The sequence below is a fragment of the Cyprinus carpio genome, chromosome A20 (assembly GCF_018340385.1).
Source record: "Cyprinus carpio isolate SPL01 chromosome A20, ASM1834038v1, whole genome shotgun sequence".
In the NCBI taxonomy this organism is placed as follows: Eukaryota; Metazoa; Chordata; class Actinopteri; order Cypriniformes; family Cyprinidae; genus Cyprinus; species Cyprinus carpio.
Genome location: NC_056591.1, coordinates 12,945,782 through 12,965,818, shown reverse-complemented (window position 1 = coordinate 12,965,818; position 20,037 = coordinate 12,945,782). Strand labels below are relative to the sequence as shown.

Below are 20,037 nucleotides of genomic sequence, written 5' to 3'. Positions count from 1 at the left end.
GAACCTTGAACATTAACCAAAGATCTGAGATCATTCCCTGTTAGATGAATACATATAATCATCATTTACATTTATGCATTTAGCAGACACTTTTATCCAAAGTGACTTACAGTGCACTCATCATTATAATCATTGTATTTACACATTTAAGCTAAAAAATAAATAAAAAATAACATTGGTTTCTATTCTATCCCATTCTTTTGTTCATGCAGGTCTCCAATTCTAAATGTATATCCGACATTTAAAGATTCTATTTAAAAAGCTGTTCAGCCGCTGCTCACTCCACAAGGCTTGTATTTGTATCTGTTTATTTTTCAACTGCCGGATGTCCACTGGGATTGTGGACAGTGGAAACAACAATAACAGACTTACATGTGAGTAGAAACAACGTCAATAGGCATCACATTAAGGTAACCATCTGACTGATAGCAACTGGTTGTTCAAAGAATATTTCCTCAGTGTTATCAGCGGAGTGGAGAGATCAGCTCTAATGAAATTGACCTTTTAAAACCAGTAAGGAAAGGTGTTGAGTTGCAATTTTAATTGTAATGAGAGGAATAGGGCTAGCAGATTAACAAAAGAGCTGGAGAGTTCACAGACCTCATAACCTCTTTGCAACTGAGCTCCAAAGACACCAGTAGTTACTGGAATGAAAGCATCTACTAAATGCATGTAAAGATCCCCACTCAAACAGCAGCTGTACCAACATGACTCTTAAGGTGGGTAATGGGACCACACAGACATTCTGTGATCTGTTTGCCACCATTAATTTCCACATTGGACACTATGCCCACACACAATGTGGAACAGGCCTCTCAAGTAGCAGTTCACCATTAAGAATATCTCCGAAACATCTTTACACACATAACATGCTCACTCAGATGATCTCCCCTGATCTCTTCTCAGTGCAACCATCTGAATAATGTGTGTGTTCTGGAAGCATATGGGCAAACAATAATGAATATTGCAATGCCCAAATGGAGAAAATATGGTATAATGGTATCTGATCTAGTATGATATTTGAATTGTTTAGACCATCAAAAAAAATGTAAGGTTGCCTAGTGAGCTTAAATTTATAGAAAGTAGAGAAATTGATAAGGTTATGTTCAGTGTCTGAATTATAGGGGGTTTGGGAGGACTCTGATCCCACTAATTAACGCTTGAACTCCCCAAAGGAAGTCAAAACAAAAGCTCTTATATGTTTGTTTTATTATATGTTTTGGATGGTGAATCTACAAAATATAAGTATTGTCATTGTCACTTTAATTTTATACAGCACTAACATATATCAGTATTCACATTGCAAAAGAACCTCAAAAATTACTGACAAAAATTATATTTAAAAGTCGACTCTCATTGAAAATCATTGAATAATTCATAAACTCCCTTTGTGTTTGTCCTCTGGAACATTTGCAGAAATCAGTGGAGGTTACATAGTACTGAGGAGTCACTCGCAGGAGGGACTGAATTTGGAACCGCACCAGCAAGACTGCAGTGGTATCACTAAAAATAGCATCTGTTTGTTTGTTAACTTTCCAGTGCTGGCAGGAAAAAAATATCAAATTTCTAAATCACCATGCAAAAGTGGCATCATAACTGCCTTGCTTACTGTCAAAGATCTCATTCACACGGTAAACAATGCAGTTTATTCTAATAGCAAGTAATCTTTGACAGGAACAGACAGTTTCTCCCTTACACAGGCTTGATGAATAAAAAAGGACAAGAAGTTCCTTAAGTTTTCTTCTATTTTATACCCAGTATGTTATTGTCAGTGCAACAAAGCTGTGAATAGACAGAGAATGGTATTTTCAAGCCATATAGATTCCCCTGAGAATTTCCTTTTCTTTTTAAAAAATGTATTTCATGTTAACGTTACTTCAAAAAATGTTCAAATTGCATAACACACAATTACCACATTTTTTTCCACAATAATTACAGTACCACAACAAATTACCACAAACAAGAATTTGAAACCACTTTGTACTAAAACGTTCCTAACAAGTTACTACATAAATTAGCCTTCTGGGTTTGCCTACTAATTGACATCATGACAGTCGGGGTCTGGTAGTAAAAATCCCATTCATATTCTCTAAGGGAATCGATCTTGAACAATAACTTATAAACCTTTATACAGACCTACTGTAAGCTACAAGGTTGTTAACTGATGGAATATGCTTTTGTTTGTAGGATTTCTTCAACAGTCAGAGAATCGCGACAAGCAACTTGCACCAGAAGAACATTTTAGTACCCACCCACTCTCATGAAGTACTACAAATGACGTACTGTAGGCTGTATCGAAAACGCCCCCCATATCCTCATTCACTATTCCCTCCTCCAGTAATACAGTCCATTGATTGCTGTGAATGCCATCTTTTGGTAGACACAGGAAATTCTGACATTTTTCCAATTTCCAAATACTTTTTTGCTTCAAATCAAAGTTTGTAAAGTTGTGATTCACCTTGTAGCTTGTTGGTTTGGTTCATGGCTTTTAACGCTTTCACAAAGACTTTTTTTTAAAAAAAATACCTATGAAAAAATGAATGAAAAACAACACAACCCAATGCTAAGGGTACTGGTAATACCTGAGTAGCATAAACCAGGTTATCCTACCTGACTAGTGGAAGGGGGTTTCCAGTCACTCTGCATTCAAGGCGAATAGGACTTCCTTCTGCCACTTCCTGGCTCTTCAGTTTTTGGGTGAAGCGTGGAGGAGCCATGGGACCATCTAGACTTACCCCTCGGCCCTGATGCTCATCTGACCCAACATCAGCTAGTCCCTGGTGCGTACTTTCCTGCTGGGGCTCAGAGGAATATGAAGAGGATGAAGGAGGCTGAGCCTGCTTCATGGCCAGCCGGTGGCTCCTTGGAGACAAGTAGCCACTGTCGGGCGAAGAGGAGTCTCCGTCACCTTGCTGATCCACACGTGTGGAACCTTTAAAGATGGAAGAGAGCTCCTCAATGAAGGTAGCAGCTCGGCTGCAGAACTCAGTAGCTGAAGCAGCTCGTTCGTTGAGCTCTAGGCCTCCGTGGACCAGCCGGGGACGGTCCTGCTTATATACTGGTGTGATGGATTTTTGGCAGACAAACTTTTCGGGTGATTCAAGAGTAGTGCAGGGCTGGTTAGGCCTGCTGAGCGGCATGCTCTGATTGGATGTGACTTTACTTGATGTGTCGTCAGTTGACTGAGATGCTGAATCTGGGAGAGCGGGGTCTTTGGTTTCTGAGTAAAGGGACAGGTGCTCTGTGTGAACGGGGGGTTCATCTTGGTCATTTGGGTCATCTGCGTCACTCATGGCCTCACGAGCCAGGTCCAGACTGAGGCTGATCTCGTCCTGGCTCAGGAAAGCAGAAAGTTCTGGAAAGTCCCCGTCCCCACTCTCTAGCTCAGCCATTGAGTCCAAGTAAACCTCGCCATCAAGAGGTGGCACTGAAAGCATGCCGCCATCCCCCTCCAAAGATACACCCCCTGGAGGACATGCCTCTTTCAATAACAGAGAGATGGGGAGTGTGTCATTCCAGCTCCCGTCCTGCATCCTGCAATTCACAAACCACCAAAGAGAAAGGTGAGAAAAAATTGCAGACCATCTTATTTTAATTTTTTTTAAAGATCAGGAATATCAGAATCATAGTCCTAAAGACAAGCAATATCTGCAATATATGCCACATTCATGCACTAAAAATATGAGATTGATCATGGACAGTTGTTGTATGATGACTCAGGCTGGTATACTTTGGGCACAGCTGTCCAGCATTAACAAAGGCTTGTCATGAAGCCCAACAAGGCATGAGTGCCATTTAACACTCATGCTGACTTTATCTCTTTTATTCCCCTGTCTATCATCTACTCTACACTGTCCCTGCATCAGTCTATATCTATTTTTCCAGTGCCTTCATCCAGCACTGGATTAATGGTTTGTGAAAATTCAGCTTTGCCACCAAAGGAATAAATTACATTTTTAAACATATTAAAATAGAAAGCTGTTATTTTAAAATTTTAATAATATTTCACAATATCATAAAGCCTTGGTGAGCATAAGAAAGTTATTTCAAAAACATCAAAAATTCTTACAGGCCACTTTTGAACAGTATTGTATATGAATAAAAATAATGACCTTACTTATTTACAAGTAGATATTTTTTATGTAAACACATAACAAACATTGTATATAAATATATAGCAGTATTTTGTGTATGATGGTAGGTTGTGTAGGTTTCAGGAAGGGTTTTAAGGTTGCTTTATGACTTTTGCAAAAAACATTTAAATCCAACAGTGAATGATGGTATTCTCAATAACCTGTGTAACCATAATTCAGGGAAAGTGTTTGGTCTGACATACTGCACACTGGTGTAACATTAATATGAGACATTGTCTACAGCATACCGAAGCCCTTCAACCAGCAGATCAGGTCTCTGAAAAAGCACCCTCAGCGTGCAGAACTGGGAATTGGCTGGTGTGTGTGAACGCTCCATTCACATGTCTGAGACACATTAATGTGACCCTGCTAACTTTATGACTACATTTCCACTGCAAATGTTTGTTTACACATGTATATTTATTATTTATGGCCTATTAATTGATGTCCTGTAGTGCTGTATTATAATAATGTCTCCAGGTTTTGTTATAGCTGACTTTGTTTACACAATGTTTATGTAAAGTGACCAGGTGTTGTATGTAAAGGTGTGCGGGCATGTGTGCATTTGAAGGGACGTGACAGTGTGAGTTTCTCCCCATCATGGCGTCCTGAAGACCAGCTGTTGTTATTTTTAATCCTCAAGGGCTGCATTTCACAGCAGCAACCACCTCCCCACCAAGAGTCCTTTTTTTTTTTTTTTTTTTTACACATAAGTGCACACACACGCTGCTTTCTACATTATTCATGTGGAAATTATGGCATCTTTATTTTGAATTGATGAATTATAGATAGCGGAATATGAACATGATATGCCAAACAATTGTGAAAGCCAAGACTGACAGACTGACATGCTTGATTTTCCATCTCTGACACAAATAGTTGAATGCACTTAATCAGAATCATTTGTAAAAGTGTAGAAGTATTAATGTGATGGTGGATGAAACTGAATGAAGTAGTGAAGTAAATGTAAAGCTGAAACCATATATCTCCGATGACTATTCATTGACTATTCATTCACATGTAATCTTCTACGTACAGACAAAAGCCAAAAGACCATGACATTATATATATATATATATATATATATATATATATATATATATATATATATATATATATATATATTTAAACGAAAATAGCCATTTACCTTAAGTCAATTTTTGCAAATGTCCGTCCCCGTCAGAAGGTTCCAGTTTTTCTGAACTTCTCTATGCCAGAAAAATAGAAAAGATGTGATTCTTTCTTCAGGGAGTTGTGGGTCTTTTCTCTGTCCTATGTTTCTTTTGTCTTGTTTTGCCGAGTGCTCTGAGGTGAGCCGGTTTAAGTGGCCACAGAGTAGCCTGCTGTCCCATCTGTCTCAGGCCCTGACCGCTTACTGAGCACCACTAAATTTGGCCCCTAGCTCAGGTTACACAGCGAGAGAGAGAGAGAGAGATAGACACGGTGAGTGAGAGAGAGAGAGCTCTGGGGTGTGTAGCATCCATGCGCCCACACCACATCAAAGACTTTTTCATATCCACAAAGGCATGTAAATGCATTTTGCAGACACCCACTTGACTGTTTGGTTCAAAACAAGCCACCAAAGCACTTTCTGACAATACAAATCTACAGGGCACCTAATAAGCACTTACAGTACAGGTAAGCAAATAAACAATTGACTTTTTATTTATTTGCGTCACAATTTATTTAACTTCTCGTTATATCTTTATTTTATGAAACTTAAAGGTGCTGTATGTAAGATTTTGACTCTACTAAAGCATAAAAACCATAATATGTTTGCAGATATTAAGAGAATCATGCTAAGTTAACATATTTGTTCATCTGAAAAACAGTGTTACAGTCAGTTATTCTGCTTTGAAAATGTGCGTTCAGGGCCGGAATGTAGGGCATTGTTTTGGTTTGTGAAACCCGCCCACTGCCTGTTTACCCAATTGTATTTCGGGACCCCGGGTTGCCAGTTGGAGAAAAACACAGTGTATTTCATTTCATTCATCCCAATCTTCATCGACATTCTGGCAACCTGCCTGTGCGTTAGGGTTAGGAGGAGGGGCCGGGTGAAAAAAACCCTCTCCAATATTTTGAATTTGGATTGCAATAGCTAGTTCAACCACTCTGTGTCAATCCTACATACAGCACCTTTAATATTCATAATGAATGTGCAGAGTCTCAATTCAGTACCAGTTTTGACTCTTGACTTTATGTTAGAACCCAAAAGTAGATTCATATCACCTAGTAAATTATTTCATAGTAATATTCACCGTTACGAATCCATTACGGACGCAGACATGACACTTTCAGAACCAATGTGTGTCAGTCACCAAAGATTCTTAATTTAACCTCATATCAATTGCTCACTCCCTACATACACTGTTATCCCATTAAGACACCCTGCTATTAACAGAGTGCTTTATATAGGAATGAGGACACAACAAACTATAACGTCCTGCCACAAAGTTTACAAGCTCAAAAGCTACAGTGGTAGACTATTAACACTTCTTACTGTCTATACTTGATGATATAGCAAGATAAGCAGCTTCATATTCTTTGGATTTGTGACACCCTGTCTAGATGACTAAGATGGAAATTTAAGTTGTTATTCACCGGTATTATTTCTGGAGCTGTTAACTGTTATATTGAGTCACTGAGTTCTCAAGAACTGCATGAGCCTGATTAGTCAGTCAATCAACCACTTCATAGATAGATAGATAGATAGATAGATAGACAGACAGACAGACAGACAGACAGACAGACAGATAGATAGATAGATAGAATAATTTGGAATGGCATAACAATGAGTAAATAACACAATTTTAATTTGGGGTTGATTGTTTTCTTATCATGGAAAAACAAGAGGCACTCCACTGCGAGACGGACGGTAGATGTGGTCGTGAGTGGTGCAGTAGGAGTCTATTTCAGGGCACTTATCACGTTCACTCATAAACACAGAGAGCACAGAGCTATTCCTGTTTCTCTCAACAATCAAAGCACTGATTACAGTTGAGCTTCAATGACAGGAACAAGAAGATCTATCACTCAAAACACTGTCACAGCACAAACATGCAGACCACTGACTGATTCAGAGCATTACTTTACAATCTTAGTCAGACACACCAGTGAGTGAAATGTTATTCTAGAAAAAATCTCTTCCTGTGTTGTCTCTGATTGGCAGAATACCCCATGCTTTCAAATGTGTTACTGAACATCTCAGTATGAAATCCTTAAAAAAAGCCTATTGAAAAACATAAGAAAATAAATAAAATAAAACTCACTCACACCTCTCACAAATGTACAATTAAGAAAATATTCTGAACCAGGGACAGTAATTTTATTTTTATTTTTTAATTAAAAGTTTGTTTGTTTATTTTTTATGTATGTATGTATGTTAAATTAAGAATATGTTAAAAAGCTTGGAAACATTGTCTAATTTGCATACTAACTGTATTTTGAGTAAAGCTTTGTGTATCCAGACTTTAGACTAGACAACCAAAGGTCTGGTCCATACTGTAGCTTACTTAGGCCAAGAACTACCCACTTAAACAAGAAGGGTCTTAGTGACATGTAAAATAAAGTGACATGACAAACAGCCAAGTATGGTGACCCACACTCAGAATTTGTGCTCTCTCCATTTTAACCCATCCAAAGTGCACACACACAGCAGTAAACACACACACCATGAACACACACCCGGAGCAGTGGGCAGCCATTTATGCTGCGGCGCCCGGGGAGCAGTTGGGGGTTCGGTGCCTTGCTCAAGGGCACCTCAGTCGTGGTGTTGCCGGCCCGAGAGACTATTTCAGAACAAAGAAGACATCCCTTAAGTTCTTCTATATAGTTTAATACTAGATGCTAGTAAGTGTATCCAAACAAAACTATAGCTATTATACGTGATGTCACTATCCTGGTAAACCAGTGATTATTTATTCTTTAAAGACAATTGCCGCATCAACAACAACTTTGCTAACAAGACTACATTTCCAGTCAGATTCATAAAATCAACAAACAAACCAACCAATCAACCAAACAGTTGTTGTAAAATTATTAAACTCAGCCAAATTAAGAAAATGCTCACTGGTTTGTTTGAAATAAACTCATACAGCTTAAGACACTGATGAGTCTGTGAACATGTATCTGCACTTAAAACTAAGAAAATAAGTTTGTCCATTCTCAGAACTGGAACTGGAGAACTCCTGCCCAGTTTCAGCATTGTCAACAAAACACAGATGTATTAAGTAAATTTCCACCAATAATTTTGCCTGATAAATCTATCATTAATTATAAATATGTGATGTGGGTAGAAAAGAAAAAAAGATTACTTGTAACCAGTCATTCCCAGTCTGTAATTTTGTCAAATTACGCACATACGCAAGTGTGAAAATATAGCTCTGAAATTAGGCTTAGCAACACAAATGACCTGTCTATTATAGTCCTTGACCATTAGGCTATATACCTTCGTGTTGGTCATTTCCATCGCACATATCATTTGTATAGTAAATTATTTGTCATTCATGATTTGATATGTGCTGAAATTGAGGAAATGTTAATGACAGAAAAATGGCCGAAATGTCCTGTGATGCATTTAGGCTTTATCCAGTGTTGGGGATTATTATTAGATCAGCTAACTAGCTGGTGAAAAGTGTTTTGAGAAGTTATAAAGACGGTTTATAAAAGACCACTGGCCAGATAACATTTCACATTTGAAGACGCACATAATCTGAATCATTTACATTAATAATAATTATTATTAAAAATCGAGGTGCTTTTAAAAATGATGATGTTTTTATTTACATGTTCGTTCTTTATATTAATTTTTTTTTTATATTTATTTTGCTGTTAAACCAAACCGAACACGTAAGCTAGCTGCCAGGCTTCCTTGCCATCTCATAGAAAAGTCGTTTCGCGTTTTTAAAATGTATTTTGACCTATTCGTTTTTCCGTAGTCATCATTTCAGTGGCGGTTAGAATCACGTATCATTGGTCGCTCTGCTATTTTTGTGAACATGATTGTATTTACATTACTGATAAGAATATATTAATGTTTTGAATCAGTTTCTTATACGTATGAAATATAGAAGACGAGCTTAATCGCGGAGTTTATTGTTTGTCGTCGTTTATCTAGTAAGTGCGTGAAGTCTTCAGAACGAGCTAATGTTGTGCAGCATTGAAGGAGCAGCAGTTGCTATAGCTAACTATTTTTTGTCATAAACGATTGTAGTGTATGAAAAGTTTCAGTTTACTATAGATTAATCTGCGTTCATCAAAACTGCTGTCACTCAGCAGTCTGTGATCCTAAACTGATAAATGCTCTGTAAGACTATGTTACATGTGACCAGTACTGATGGTGTCTGTACTAATAGACATCTTTCCTTCTGCAGGGTTCAACAATGCCTGTTTTTCGCCAGGTCGGGGAGAAACAGCTTCCCAACCCCATTCTGTACATGGCCTGGTCTCCTAACAGAGATCTGATCGCCCTGGCGAACACTTCAGGAGAGGTTGGGTGTTTTATTGCTGTACACACACCTGCCATCTGTTAAACCAGACTCTCAATAGATCCTTACCTACAGTACAGGATTGTAATGGAGGTTCATTAGACTATTCTATCATTACAGCTTCTCCTGCATCGGCTTGCCAACTTTCAGCGGGTGTGGAGTTTACTGCCCAATGAGAACACCGGAAAAGAGATAACTTCACTGGCCTGGAGACCTGATGGGAAAGGTAAACTCAAATAATATTTCACTGCCTTATTTGCATCATTATAATTGGACATATCAGGGTTATTATTGTTAACTAAACCATAAAAATTGTAACTGCTAACATTGTTAACTAAAATAATATATATATGACAACATTCTAATAAAGTTAAAACTGAAATAAATATTTGTAAACTAATTTTAAGAATATTAATAAAAACTATAATATATTTTAATACTAAAATAACATTGAGACATATCACTTCAGTCTTATGGAAGTGTACTTTACTTTTATTCATTCACTCATAAATACAGCATTCATGTAATTTATTCATGTTATGGCCACTTTTTATTTAATTTCTGATTTATAACATGCCCAGCTCCAAATTAATCAGATGCGTCCAAAATATAAATTTTTTTAAACTGCCATTTAGTATTATAGATTAGTTTTATTATTATTTTTCTTTTCTAAAATGTACATACAACTTTATATTTTCTTGTGCTTCTAATCAATACACCAATATTATCTTATGTAGAACAAATTTCATCGTCAAAAAAGTGCTGGTGCTGATTCATTGCAGATTTCACAACCAAAACTTGAAATTTCAGCCATATACTGAGGTATCTACCAAGCTACCATTGTCACGTTATATGATTGCTGTCTGCAGTCCTGGCATTCAGTGTGGGAGACACAAAGCAAGTGGTGCTGTGTGATGCAGAGAAAGCAGAAATCCTCCACCTGTTCCCTGTTGAATACCCAGCATCCTGCATGCACTGGATGGAGGTGCAAGATGACAGCAGGTGTGAGTTTTTACATAGAGAGGATCTATTTTCTTTCTCTATTGATTACTTGGTTTCATTAATCTGGTTTATTTTTTCTTCTCTAGCACATTGGCCTCATTCAGCGAGTCTGAAGACGAGTCCAGTCGTTTTCTTCCAAAGTTACCCACTTTACCTAAGAGGTGAGATTCTGAGCTTTTGATTGTCTTCCAGATGGCTGAATGAGAATACTGGTCACTCTTTAGTTTTTATAGTTTGTAATTGTTTTTATTAATTTTCCATTTTCCTTTGTGCTGTGTTTGTGTTCAGCTACAGCACCACATCAAAGATATTTAGGTAAGAGGACATTTTATGTGCTTAATATGCTAATTGTCTTTTTCTTTGTCATACTCTTTATGATTGGTCATCTGCATGTGGCATGTGTCAGTTTGACTTTGTGTCCGCTCTGCTTAATTCCATTGTATTATGATTTTTTTCTTTTGCAGTGAAGAGAAATCAGATGAAGTCACAAACCTTTTGGGGGAAGTGAGGTCAGTGTTGTATGCACTGATCTGCTTGGTTAAGCTTGAGATTTTTCTGATGTTGTGTTGTGACTGATGATGTGTGATGTTTATTTGCAGGCTCAATATCCTGGTGGTGGGACCATCTGGATTTGTGGAGCTGTATGCATATGGACTGTATAAGATTGCTACGCTGAGTGGAGTAAGATATAACATTTTCATTTATAAAAATTACGTAAATTAAAGTTTTAAAATAGAAAGTAAAAGCAGAAAGTTAGTAATATATTATTTACTCATGTTCCTCTCAGATCTCAGGGACTTGCCGTAGTCTTTGGGCTCTCTAGTGACCTCAAGTCCCCTCTCTGTTATTACAGAGATTAGATCTGCAGAAGACAACCCTGAGATACATTACATACAGGTAAAGTCTGAAAACACTAAGAAACATTGATATTGTCAGCACTAACAAAAAAGGGTTTAAAACGTGCCAGATTGTTAAAAAAGTAATCTCTGTATTCATGTTGGTTTCATATGGTTCCGAAAAACATTTACACTATTTTTAAGAACAGTTTAAATGTAATGACACTAAAGTTCTTGTAGTGTAACTATGAAGACAAAGTTATAATATATAAAATTTTTCTTACACCTTTACATGTGACTGTGACTACATTAGATTTCATGAATTAATAAATATCACTACGTTTTTGGAGGGGTTTTTTGCCATTATGATGTCTGGTCATATTTTGAACTTTATGCCCCAAAATAACATCAAGATGGTATTTCAGTTACTTTCTCTTTTGTGAGTCTGTCTAATGTAACGTTTCAGTCCACAAAGTGCTGAAACAACACCAGTTGAACAAATTTAATTATAATCAAATAATAAAAGTACTATAAGTTTATGTAACTGTTATTTATTGAAGGTTGATGTGCAAGTAAACAAAGTGCAAACAGGTTGAGTCACACATAAGCTTATACTGCCAGGTTACATGTGACGTCTGCATTGAATGGAATGTATGAGGTTGATATCAGTGGTTGACAGTGACTGTGTTGCAGCTGGACACTGGACTGCTGTCTTCATGTTTGCCTGAGTTGACCAAGATGGCACGCAAGTTTACACACATTTCCACGCTGCTACAGGTGAGAGTCTTCACGGGTGTCTCATAAAAGCTGCATCCTTTTTTTATGCACAGAGAGTATCTTTCATTCTCTTTCTTTGTTTTTTTAGTATCTGCGTCTCTCTCTTACCTGTATGTGTGAAGCATGGGAGGAAATTCTTATGCAGATGGACCTTCGCCTCACTAAGTTTGTCCAGGTTAGAGTTCATCACATGCGAGGCAATCACAAACAAGCCTATAAAAGACATCAAACAGGATGGCATTCATTAGTCTTTAAACACAAGTGCAGTAATGGACTGTGATCCATTGATGCCATCATAAGTGGCTCTGTTTGTCATTTATTAGAGTTCTAAGAGACAGCTGATGGTTGCTCTCAATGAATGATAATGTTGTTTTACAGGAAAAGAATACGAGCACTCAGGTTCAAGATGAGTTTCTGGAGCTACTGTTATGGGGCCATGCCAGGTGCACAATACATAAATGATAGTTTTTGAAGAGCACATATTATAGTGGCAATTTTACATTAACTTATAATATTTGACTATAATGTTATTCTCACATCTTAAAGTTTCTGTTTGCAAAATTATTTATTTCACATGAGTAATGTTTGTAAAATCACATTAACTTATAATATTTGACTATAAATAACCCAAAATATATATATAAAATGTATATGTGTGTGTGTGTGTGTGTGTGTGTGTGTGTATATATATATGTGTGTGTGTATGTATATGTGTGTGTATGTAAAATGACATGAAAAAAACATAATATTTAATATAAATGTATTTCATATTTTAACATTAAGAAAAAAATTTTCATAAAAAATATAATTCATATTTTTTCAAGATTAAATCTACTTATGCTTGTGTTTACCTTAAATGGCCAGCAGGGGGCACCATATGTTCTTAAATTTATAGCTAGTCAGAATTACAGAATATACATAGAATGTAATAGAAATAAAAAGTATACAGGCGTGCAAAGTGTATGTATGTGTGGGAATGTTTAAGATCTGGATAAACAGGAAAATAGCTTTGGAGGTGTCTGTTGGTTTTGTAGATCACAGCCTGGGTTGGAAACTGTTTAGCTTACCTGATAATGTTATGTAATGTTCATTTATATATTCTGATTTCTGAGTCAAAAACTTCTCTTTCAGCCCTGAACTTCAGGCCCTTCTTATGAATCAACTCACAGTCAAGGTAAATCTAGCTGGATTAGGCTGACTGCATTTAGTTAACCCACTGTAAGTGATCATGCAACTATTACCAACTGCGTTCATTATTTGTTTGTTTATCCGCTCAGGGCTTGAAGATGTTGGGTCAGTCCATTGATTCTTCCTATTCCAGCATCCAGAAACTTGTTATCAGTCACTTGCAGAGGTGTGTATCATTCACTAGTCTTAACAAGCACCAGATTGTTGCAGATCGGCATGTGCACTGAGTGTTTGCTGTGCACACAGTGGCTCTGAGGCACTGCTGTATCATCTGAGCGAGGTCAAGGGAATGGCACTCTGGAAGCAGAAGTTTCAACCTCTCGGCCTGGATCCTGCAGCCATTGAGGGTATAAGACTGGCTATTTGTAAACCAGTGTTATATTTTAGTATTATTTATATACTGTTATAGTATTTATTAATCTTTTGAATCAGCTTTTAATTAATTATTTTTTTTTTTTTTTTACAGTTTTTATTTTAAGTTTAGTTTAAGTTTTAGTAGTTTTGTTATATACTTTTGTCATTTTTATTAGTTTTTTGTTCATTTTCTATTTCTATATAACTTTAATTTATTTTTCAGTTTTTGTTTTATTTATAGTTTTAATTTAAACTTAAATTAAAAAAAAAAATAGTTGCCAAGGCAACATTTCTAATTTTCCTTAAAAAAAAATTATCTAATGTTTTTGAAAAATGTTTTATTTGTAGAAGAGAACTTTGGATACAAGTATTAGTTTTAGTTGAGCTGAGCTCAGATTCATCTGAGGCATTTAGTTCTGAATTGTGGAATTGCAGAACTTTGGATACTTTTCTGTAACTTAAAACAGTTTTAGCAAGTAGAATGAAGTGTTTATGCATTCTCTTTTGTTCATGGTTTAGATGCCATTGTAGCTGTGGGCTCTTTTACCCTGAAGGCCAGTGAACTTTTACAGTGAGTTTAATCTTATTCTACCCACTTTATCTTGGATGTCTGTTCTCTATATGTCATTATTAAACTCTCAACTGATTGTCTTGATTCCAGAGTTATTGATAAAAGTATGAAGAACTTCAAAGCCTTTTTCAGATGGCTGTATGTTGGTAAGCTGCAGTTTTTTTGAGAGCTTTAGCTTTTAAAAAAAGCCAAAACTTTAAGAAAGTCAAAGGCTAGTTGTGCTTGTTGCAATGCGTTATGGAATGTTGTGGCTGTTATCAGCTTGTATCAGCTTGCATATCAGGAGTGTGCCTAAAATGCTGCTCATTAGGTTTTGAGAAAGATGAATATTGTTTTTGTATTGTGTTGTAACAGTTTTTGCTTTTCACAGCAATGCTTCGTATGTCAGAAGATCACGTTCCTCCTGAACTTAACAAGGTGTGATATCAGAATCAGAATTCAATAGACATAAAGAGAATAAAAGAGTGTGGCTGAAAAGTGCTGGTGGTGGGAAATGTAGTCAAGCAAATAATCTAAACATAATGTATAAATCATAAATATAGATAATAAATATAAAAAGTAACTTTTCTAAGAATTTATACAAAAATATTTCTGTTTCAGATGACTCAGAAGGATCTGGCTTTTGTGGCTGACTTCCTGTCCGAACATTTCAGTGCTGTGAGTGAAAGAAAAGCACATTATTTTAACATTAAACAAACATTTGGTGAAACATATCATTTCCATACCCATTTCAGAATGAGGAGCTGTTTGATCGGAAAGGGAAGTATTTCAACGTTGAGCGTGTCGGACAGGTGAGGACCTTTATACATATTCTAGTGGGAATTCTTTTCCTCATTTCATTACATACTTGTTCTGTCGTTGTTTTTTGCAGTACTTGAAGGATGAAGATGAAGACTTGATATCTCCACCCAACATGGAGGGCAACCAGTGGGTGACATTTGTAAAGCAGAGCACTCAACTAAAAGGTAAAATTATATGTCCATTATTAAACCACAAGACATCTTATTGTTTTGCGAAAAAATATAAAATTGAATATGAGAAATGAATGACTTGTATGTTTGATTTGTTTGCAGACAGTCCGCTGCTCTTCCCCACGTACCCACAGAAGTCTCTGCACTTTGTCAAGAGAATGATGGAGGGGTCCATTGATCTGTGCTTACAGAAACCAGCCGTGAGTCTCTAAACACACAAGCACACACACAAACTTCAATACTATCTCTCTAGCTCTGTGAATGGAATCACACTGACAGGGTTAGACACAACTTTAATACTCCAGGACAACAGTTGTACATGTTCTGCTTTGAAACCTTATAATTTATGGCTAACAACTTAAGCCGTGTTCTGTTTTCAGCTCTTTATTACGGGTTGAGTAGAGCTCAGTTTAGTCAGTGTTGATGAATTTCTGCCAGCCAGAACGGTAAAAAAAACTTGATTGTAAATGAAAATATTACCTCCACTCAAAAATTTACAGTGTTTTCTTATTCATCCTGTCCTCTTTTGATGTCCATCCCATTCTCTTTTTCAAAAGATGCTCTAACTTGCTTTCTCACATACAAACACAAACATTATCGGTCTCCAGCATGTATATATATCAGAAGCATTAACTACATTATCTGGATTGTTTTTACCCTTCCTGCTGACCATTCTTTCCCTGAGCACTAATGCATCTGACTCCTAATCATACATCGTCTGTGTGTGTTTTTCAGGAGGTGATTGGGCATTCAGTAACACAAGCTGTGTGCTTGCGATTGTACACTGTTCCTGAGAGGTAATCCATATTCTAGATTCAGTCTGTGATTTACCATACACAACCTAAACATTTAATAGTACACCTGTTTTTGGATTTTGGGGTTTTAGTACTACTAATGATTTATCAGGAAATAACTGATGATTTGATTTGAGTTAAAGAACCAGGGCTTACTGTTGATAATCTGATGATTTCTGTGTTTTGTTTTTGATAGCTCTGAAAATGCACCGAGATTGTTTGAGCTGCCTTCACTGTAAGTGGACCAGTCATATCCTTATAATTAGGCTAAGAATGCTGTTTTGTAATGGTGTATTCTGAGGCTATAGTGCTCGTCAGTGCCGTCCATTAGGCGATAACAGTATGTTGTTGTTGATGATAAGAGTGCGTTTTAATGCAGGTGGAATGATAAGAAGGCTGCTATGCATTATGTAGTGTTCTGCATGCCAGAGATCTCACCCTCTAAAATCTATATTCTGAGGAGAGCAACAGACCCCAACAGGTACACACACCTCTTTTATTCTGTTCCTAGTTGTATTTGATTACAAAGAAAAATATAATTATTAGATTTTTTCCATCACCTCTAACTAAACTAACATTCAGCAAAAATGCTTCTTAAAAGGTTTCTGAAACGGACTGAATTTGTGTATGTGTGTTTCAGGTCGGTTCCCCAATGGTCTGGTGGCCCTAAACCTCAACGCTCCTCTCAATTCTAGTATAGATGATGAAACACCTGCACCAACTTCTGCGTAAGTTCATAAGTGGGAGTAAAAAATCCCATACTATGAAAATATTGGCATTATTTAATCTTTGATATATGTGTGAATGATTAAAACGAATTGTTTATTAGTGACAGTTCCTACAGTTGCCTTGATGCCCGTTTATTATGACGACGAGACATTAACAGTGGTATTGCGAAGTCGGGAAGATGACGAGAATAAGATGCGCGTCCTTGCTCAGCTTCATCTAAACTCTGTTTTGAGCTGGGATGAAGAGTTCACCTGGGACCTTACACTTAGGTACAGCATACCTATTTATTTACACCAGTGACCTTTCATTTTTTATTGAATTATTTCTTAAAGAATTGTAGCATTATACATACATTGCAGTAGCTGTTACAGCAATATACTAGATTGTGATACAGTTAAGCTTAGTTTGGCATTGTGGCTCTCCCCTATTGAATGTCCTGAATTAACACGCTTTTGATGTGTTTGTATTTGTTGTGGTGTGTGTTAGGCTGGAGCAGCAGACTGAAGGGATCCCAGTCCAGGGTTTGGCCTGGGGAAACCAGAGCAGAGAGATGGACAACCTCAAAGCTCAGTTTGTGGCAGTTAATGGGATCCGCAAGGTGGCCTGCGTGGTAAGACTTTACAACTTGAGGAAAATATTGATTGATGTATAAATACATAAAAAAAAAAAAAAAAAAAAAAAAATAATAATATTACAGTACCTGTTGAATTATTGAAAATGAATGTAATATTGCTGCCATTTATGTGCTTCTTTTTTTTTTTTCAAAATTTTGTCATTAATCACTTACCCCCATGTCATTCCAAACACGTAAAAGCTCCGTGCGTCTTCGGAACACAATTTAAGATATTTTTCATGAAAACCGGGAGGCCTGTGACTGTCCCATAGACTGCCAAGTAAATAACAGTGTCAAGGTCCATAAAAGAAAAAGTATGAAAGTAACAGAAATACAAAAATAACGACTTTATTCAACAATCTCTCCATATCACCGTATGCTGTGTATGCTCTTCTGTATCATCCGTGCCACTCGTTATTTTTGTTTTCTTTGCAGGAGACTGCTGACAAAGTAATTGTTGAATAAAGTCGTTATTTTTTGTTTTCTTTGCTTACAAAAAGTGTTCCCGTTGCTTCATATAACCCAGATTGCAGATCTGATGGCAAATGGAGTATTCTGACGGCGACTTTCATACCTTTTATGGACCTTGACACTGTTACTTACTTGGCAGTCTATGGGACAGTCACAGGCCTTCCAGTTTTCATCCAAAATATCTTAAATTGTGTTCTGAATATGAACGGAGCTTTTACATGTTTGGAACGACATGGGGTTAAGTGATTAATGACAAAATTTTCATTTTGGGATGGAGTATCCCTTTAATGGTAAATAAATCTCTTATCTCTCTCATCAGCTCAGTGCCAATCTGAGACATGTACGTGTGTTCGAGATGGATGCAGAGGAGGAAGAGGAGGAGGAAGAGCGTGCTGATGAGTCACAGGAAATGAGCTCAGACCAGGACAAACTTGAGGACACAATGACAAATCAGAGTGATGCTGGGGAAGGTGGAGATGGAGCAGGAGGGGCTGAAGTTGCTCAGGTGGCAGGTCAAGGGTCAGGAGACATTTTGGATGAGACTGCAGGATCAGACACGCTTTGAACTCTGACCTGAGATCCAACATGTTCTCCACAACTGAACTATGGACTCCTCTGTTATTTCTGGTCTTGTTCTTTTTGTATTAAAAATATTTTGTGATAACGATTATATGTTGAAAATTTCACATTCTTATTTGTAAATAAATGGATTTACTGTATAATAATCTTGGGTCATATCGATCAAAACTTTAAATGAATATATCAGTGTCTCCCCTAGGTTTAGGGTTTTCAGCTGGGGTGGGTAGATACTGCACTGTAGAAATGTGCTATTCACAGTCAACCTTGATTCATTTATATTCTATGACTGAAAGTTTCCAATGACAGCTTTACAGAGATAAAGTGAGTAGTATTCAGCTAGTCATGTGACCAAAACATGGCTGCCTCCATGTAAAATAAAACTACTTTTACAGAGTGCAACAGTCCCATTCTATTCCTCCATAGGGATTGTTATTTGATGGTATATGCTTCTGTTGAAGCCATCAGTCCATTTTTTTTTTTACTTATTTTTCAAATAATTGTGCTCCGCAGCAAAATTCCTGGTGAAAAACTACAGTACCCATGATTCCACCAAATGTCGGAATCGTGACAAGCAAAATAACAACAGAGCATTTTAATGCCTACCCACTTCCATGAAGTACTGTGAATTTTGTAGACTCAGTTTCTCTATATTGTCTAAATACTTATGGTTTTTGTGAAAAACAGAAGACATACTATTGTTTTTAATTTGATTGTCATTTGTAATGCTTCAGGGGATTGTAGTTCTTAACCTTATTTAAACCAATTAGTACACAGTCTTGTAGCTTTGACTTTTAGTCTGATATTCAATTACATTTTAGTTTCAAATCAAAGTTTTAATGTGATTCACCTCATGGCTGATAGGTTTGGTTCATGGCTTATAACTTTTTTACAAAGACTTTTTAAAAATCCCTATAAGAAACATACTTCCAGAACCAAGGTTGCTGAAAAAGTGAGTATGCACTGTTGCTCTCTATTACTGTTAATATTTCTATGAGTTAATTATTTTTTTAACTATTATACTGGAGGTCCTGGATTAGCTGGGAGTTGATGGCCCTTGTGTCTGGAAACATTGAAAATAACCTCTCTTAGTCTTTCTTGCCCACCTGGAAATAAAATGCCATTAAACACAAAAAAATTCAGTGTCTCATTGAAAAAAATGAGACAAAAATCTAAAGACGCTTGAGTATTTTAGTATGCATCTCAGAAACAGCCAATGCAAATATTAGATGCAAACTTTGAACATGCAAAGATGTAGTTGTTCAGCCTATACCTTATGTGGTGTGTTCAGGTACTGTTTTCAACTTAAAGTAAAACAAAATATATTTTTTGTGGAAAAAAAGTAGGCTTTAAACATATTCCTTAGGTTTTTCCTTAGCTCTTGATACTGTATAGATATTTTCTATACAGTAATTTTAATGCAAAAACATTGTAATGCAACCTGTCTCGGTTTTCTTTATGTTCTGACTAAGGCTCTAGGGCAGTGGTTCTCATCTCACTCTTTTTGACCCTAAGGCCCCCCCATTGCCCACAACA

The 20,037-nt window shown here is 36.7% G+C and overlaps 1 protein-coding gene and 1 pseudogene across 1 annotated transcript in view; one reads left to right on the top strand and one right to left on the bottom strand.

The window, feature by feature from the left end:
- The window catches only part of LOC109112584 (palladin-like), a 50,013-nt gene extending 44,514 nt beyond the window's left edge, over positions 1–5,499 (bottom strand). Inside the window, exons 1-2 of the mRNA XM_042777670.1 lie at positions 5,281–5,499; positions 2,611–3,534 (exon numbers count right to left, since the gene is read on the bottom strand). Of these exons, the coding sequence (XP_042633604.1) occupies positions 2,611–3,533 (923 nt within the window). The 5' untranslated portion in view covers position 3,534; positions 5,281–5,499. The remainder of the gene's footprint in view (positions 1–2,610; positions 3,535–5,280) is intronic.
- A 3,561-nt stretch (positions 5,500–9,060) lies between these two features.
- On the top strand, positions 9,061–18,644 carry LOC109112569 (annotated as a pseudogene).
- Positions 18,645–20,037: the final 1,393 nt, after the last annotated feature.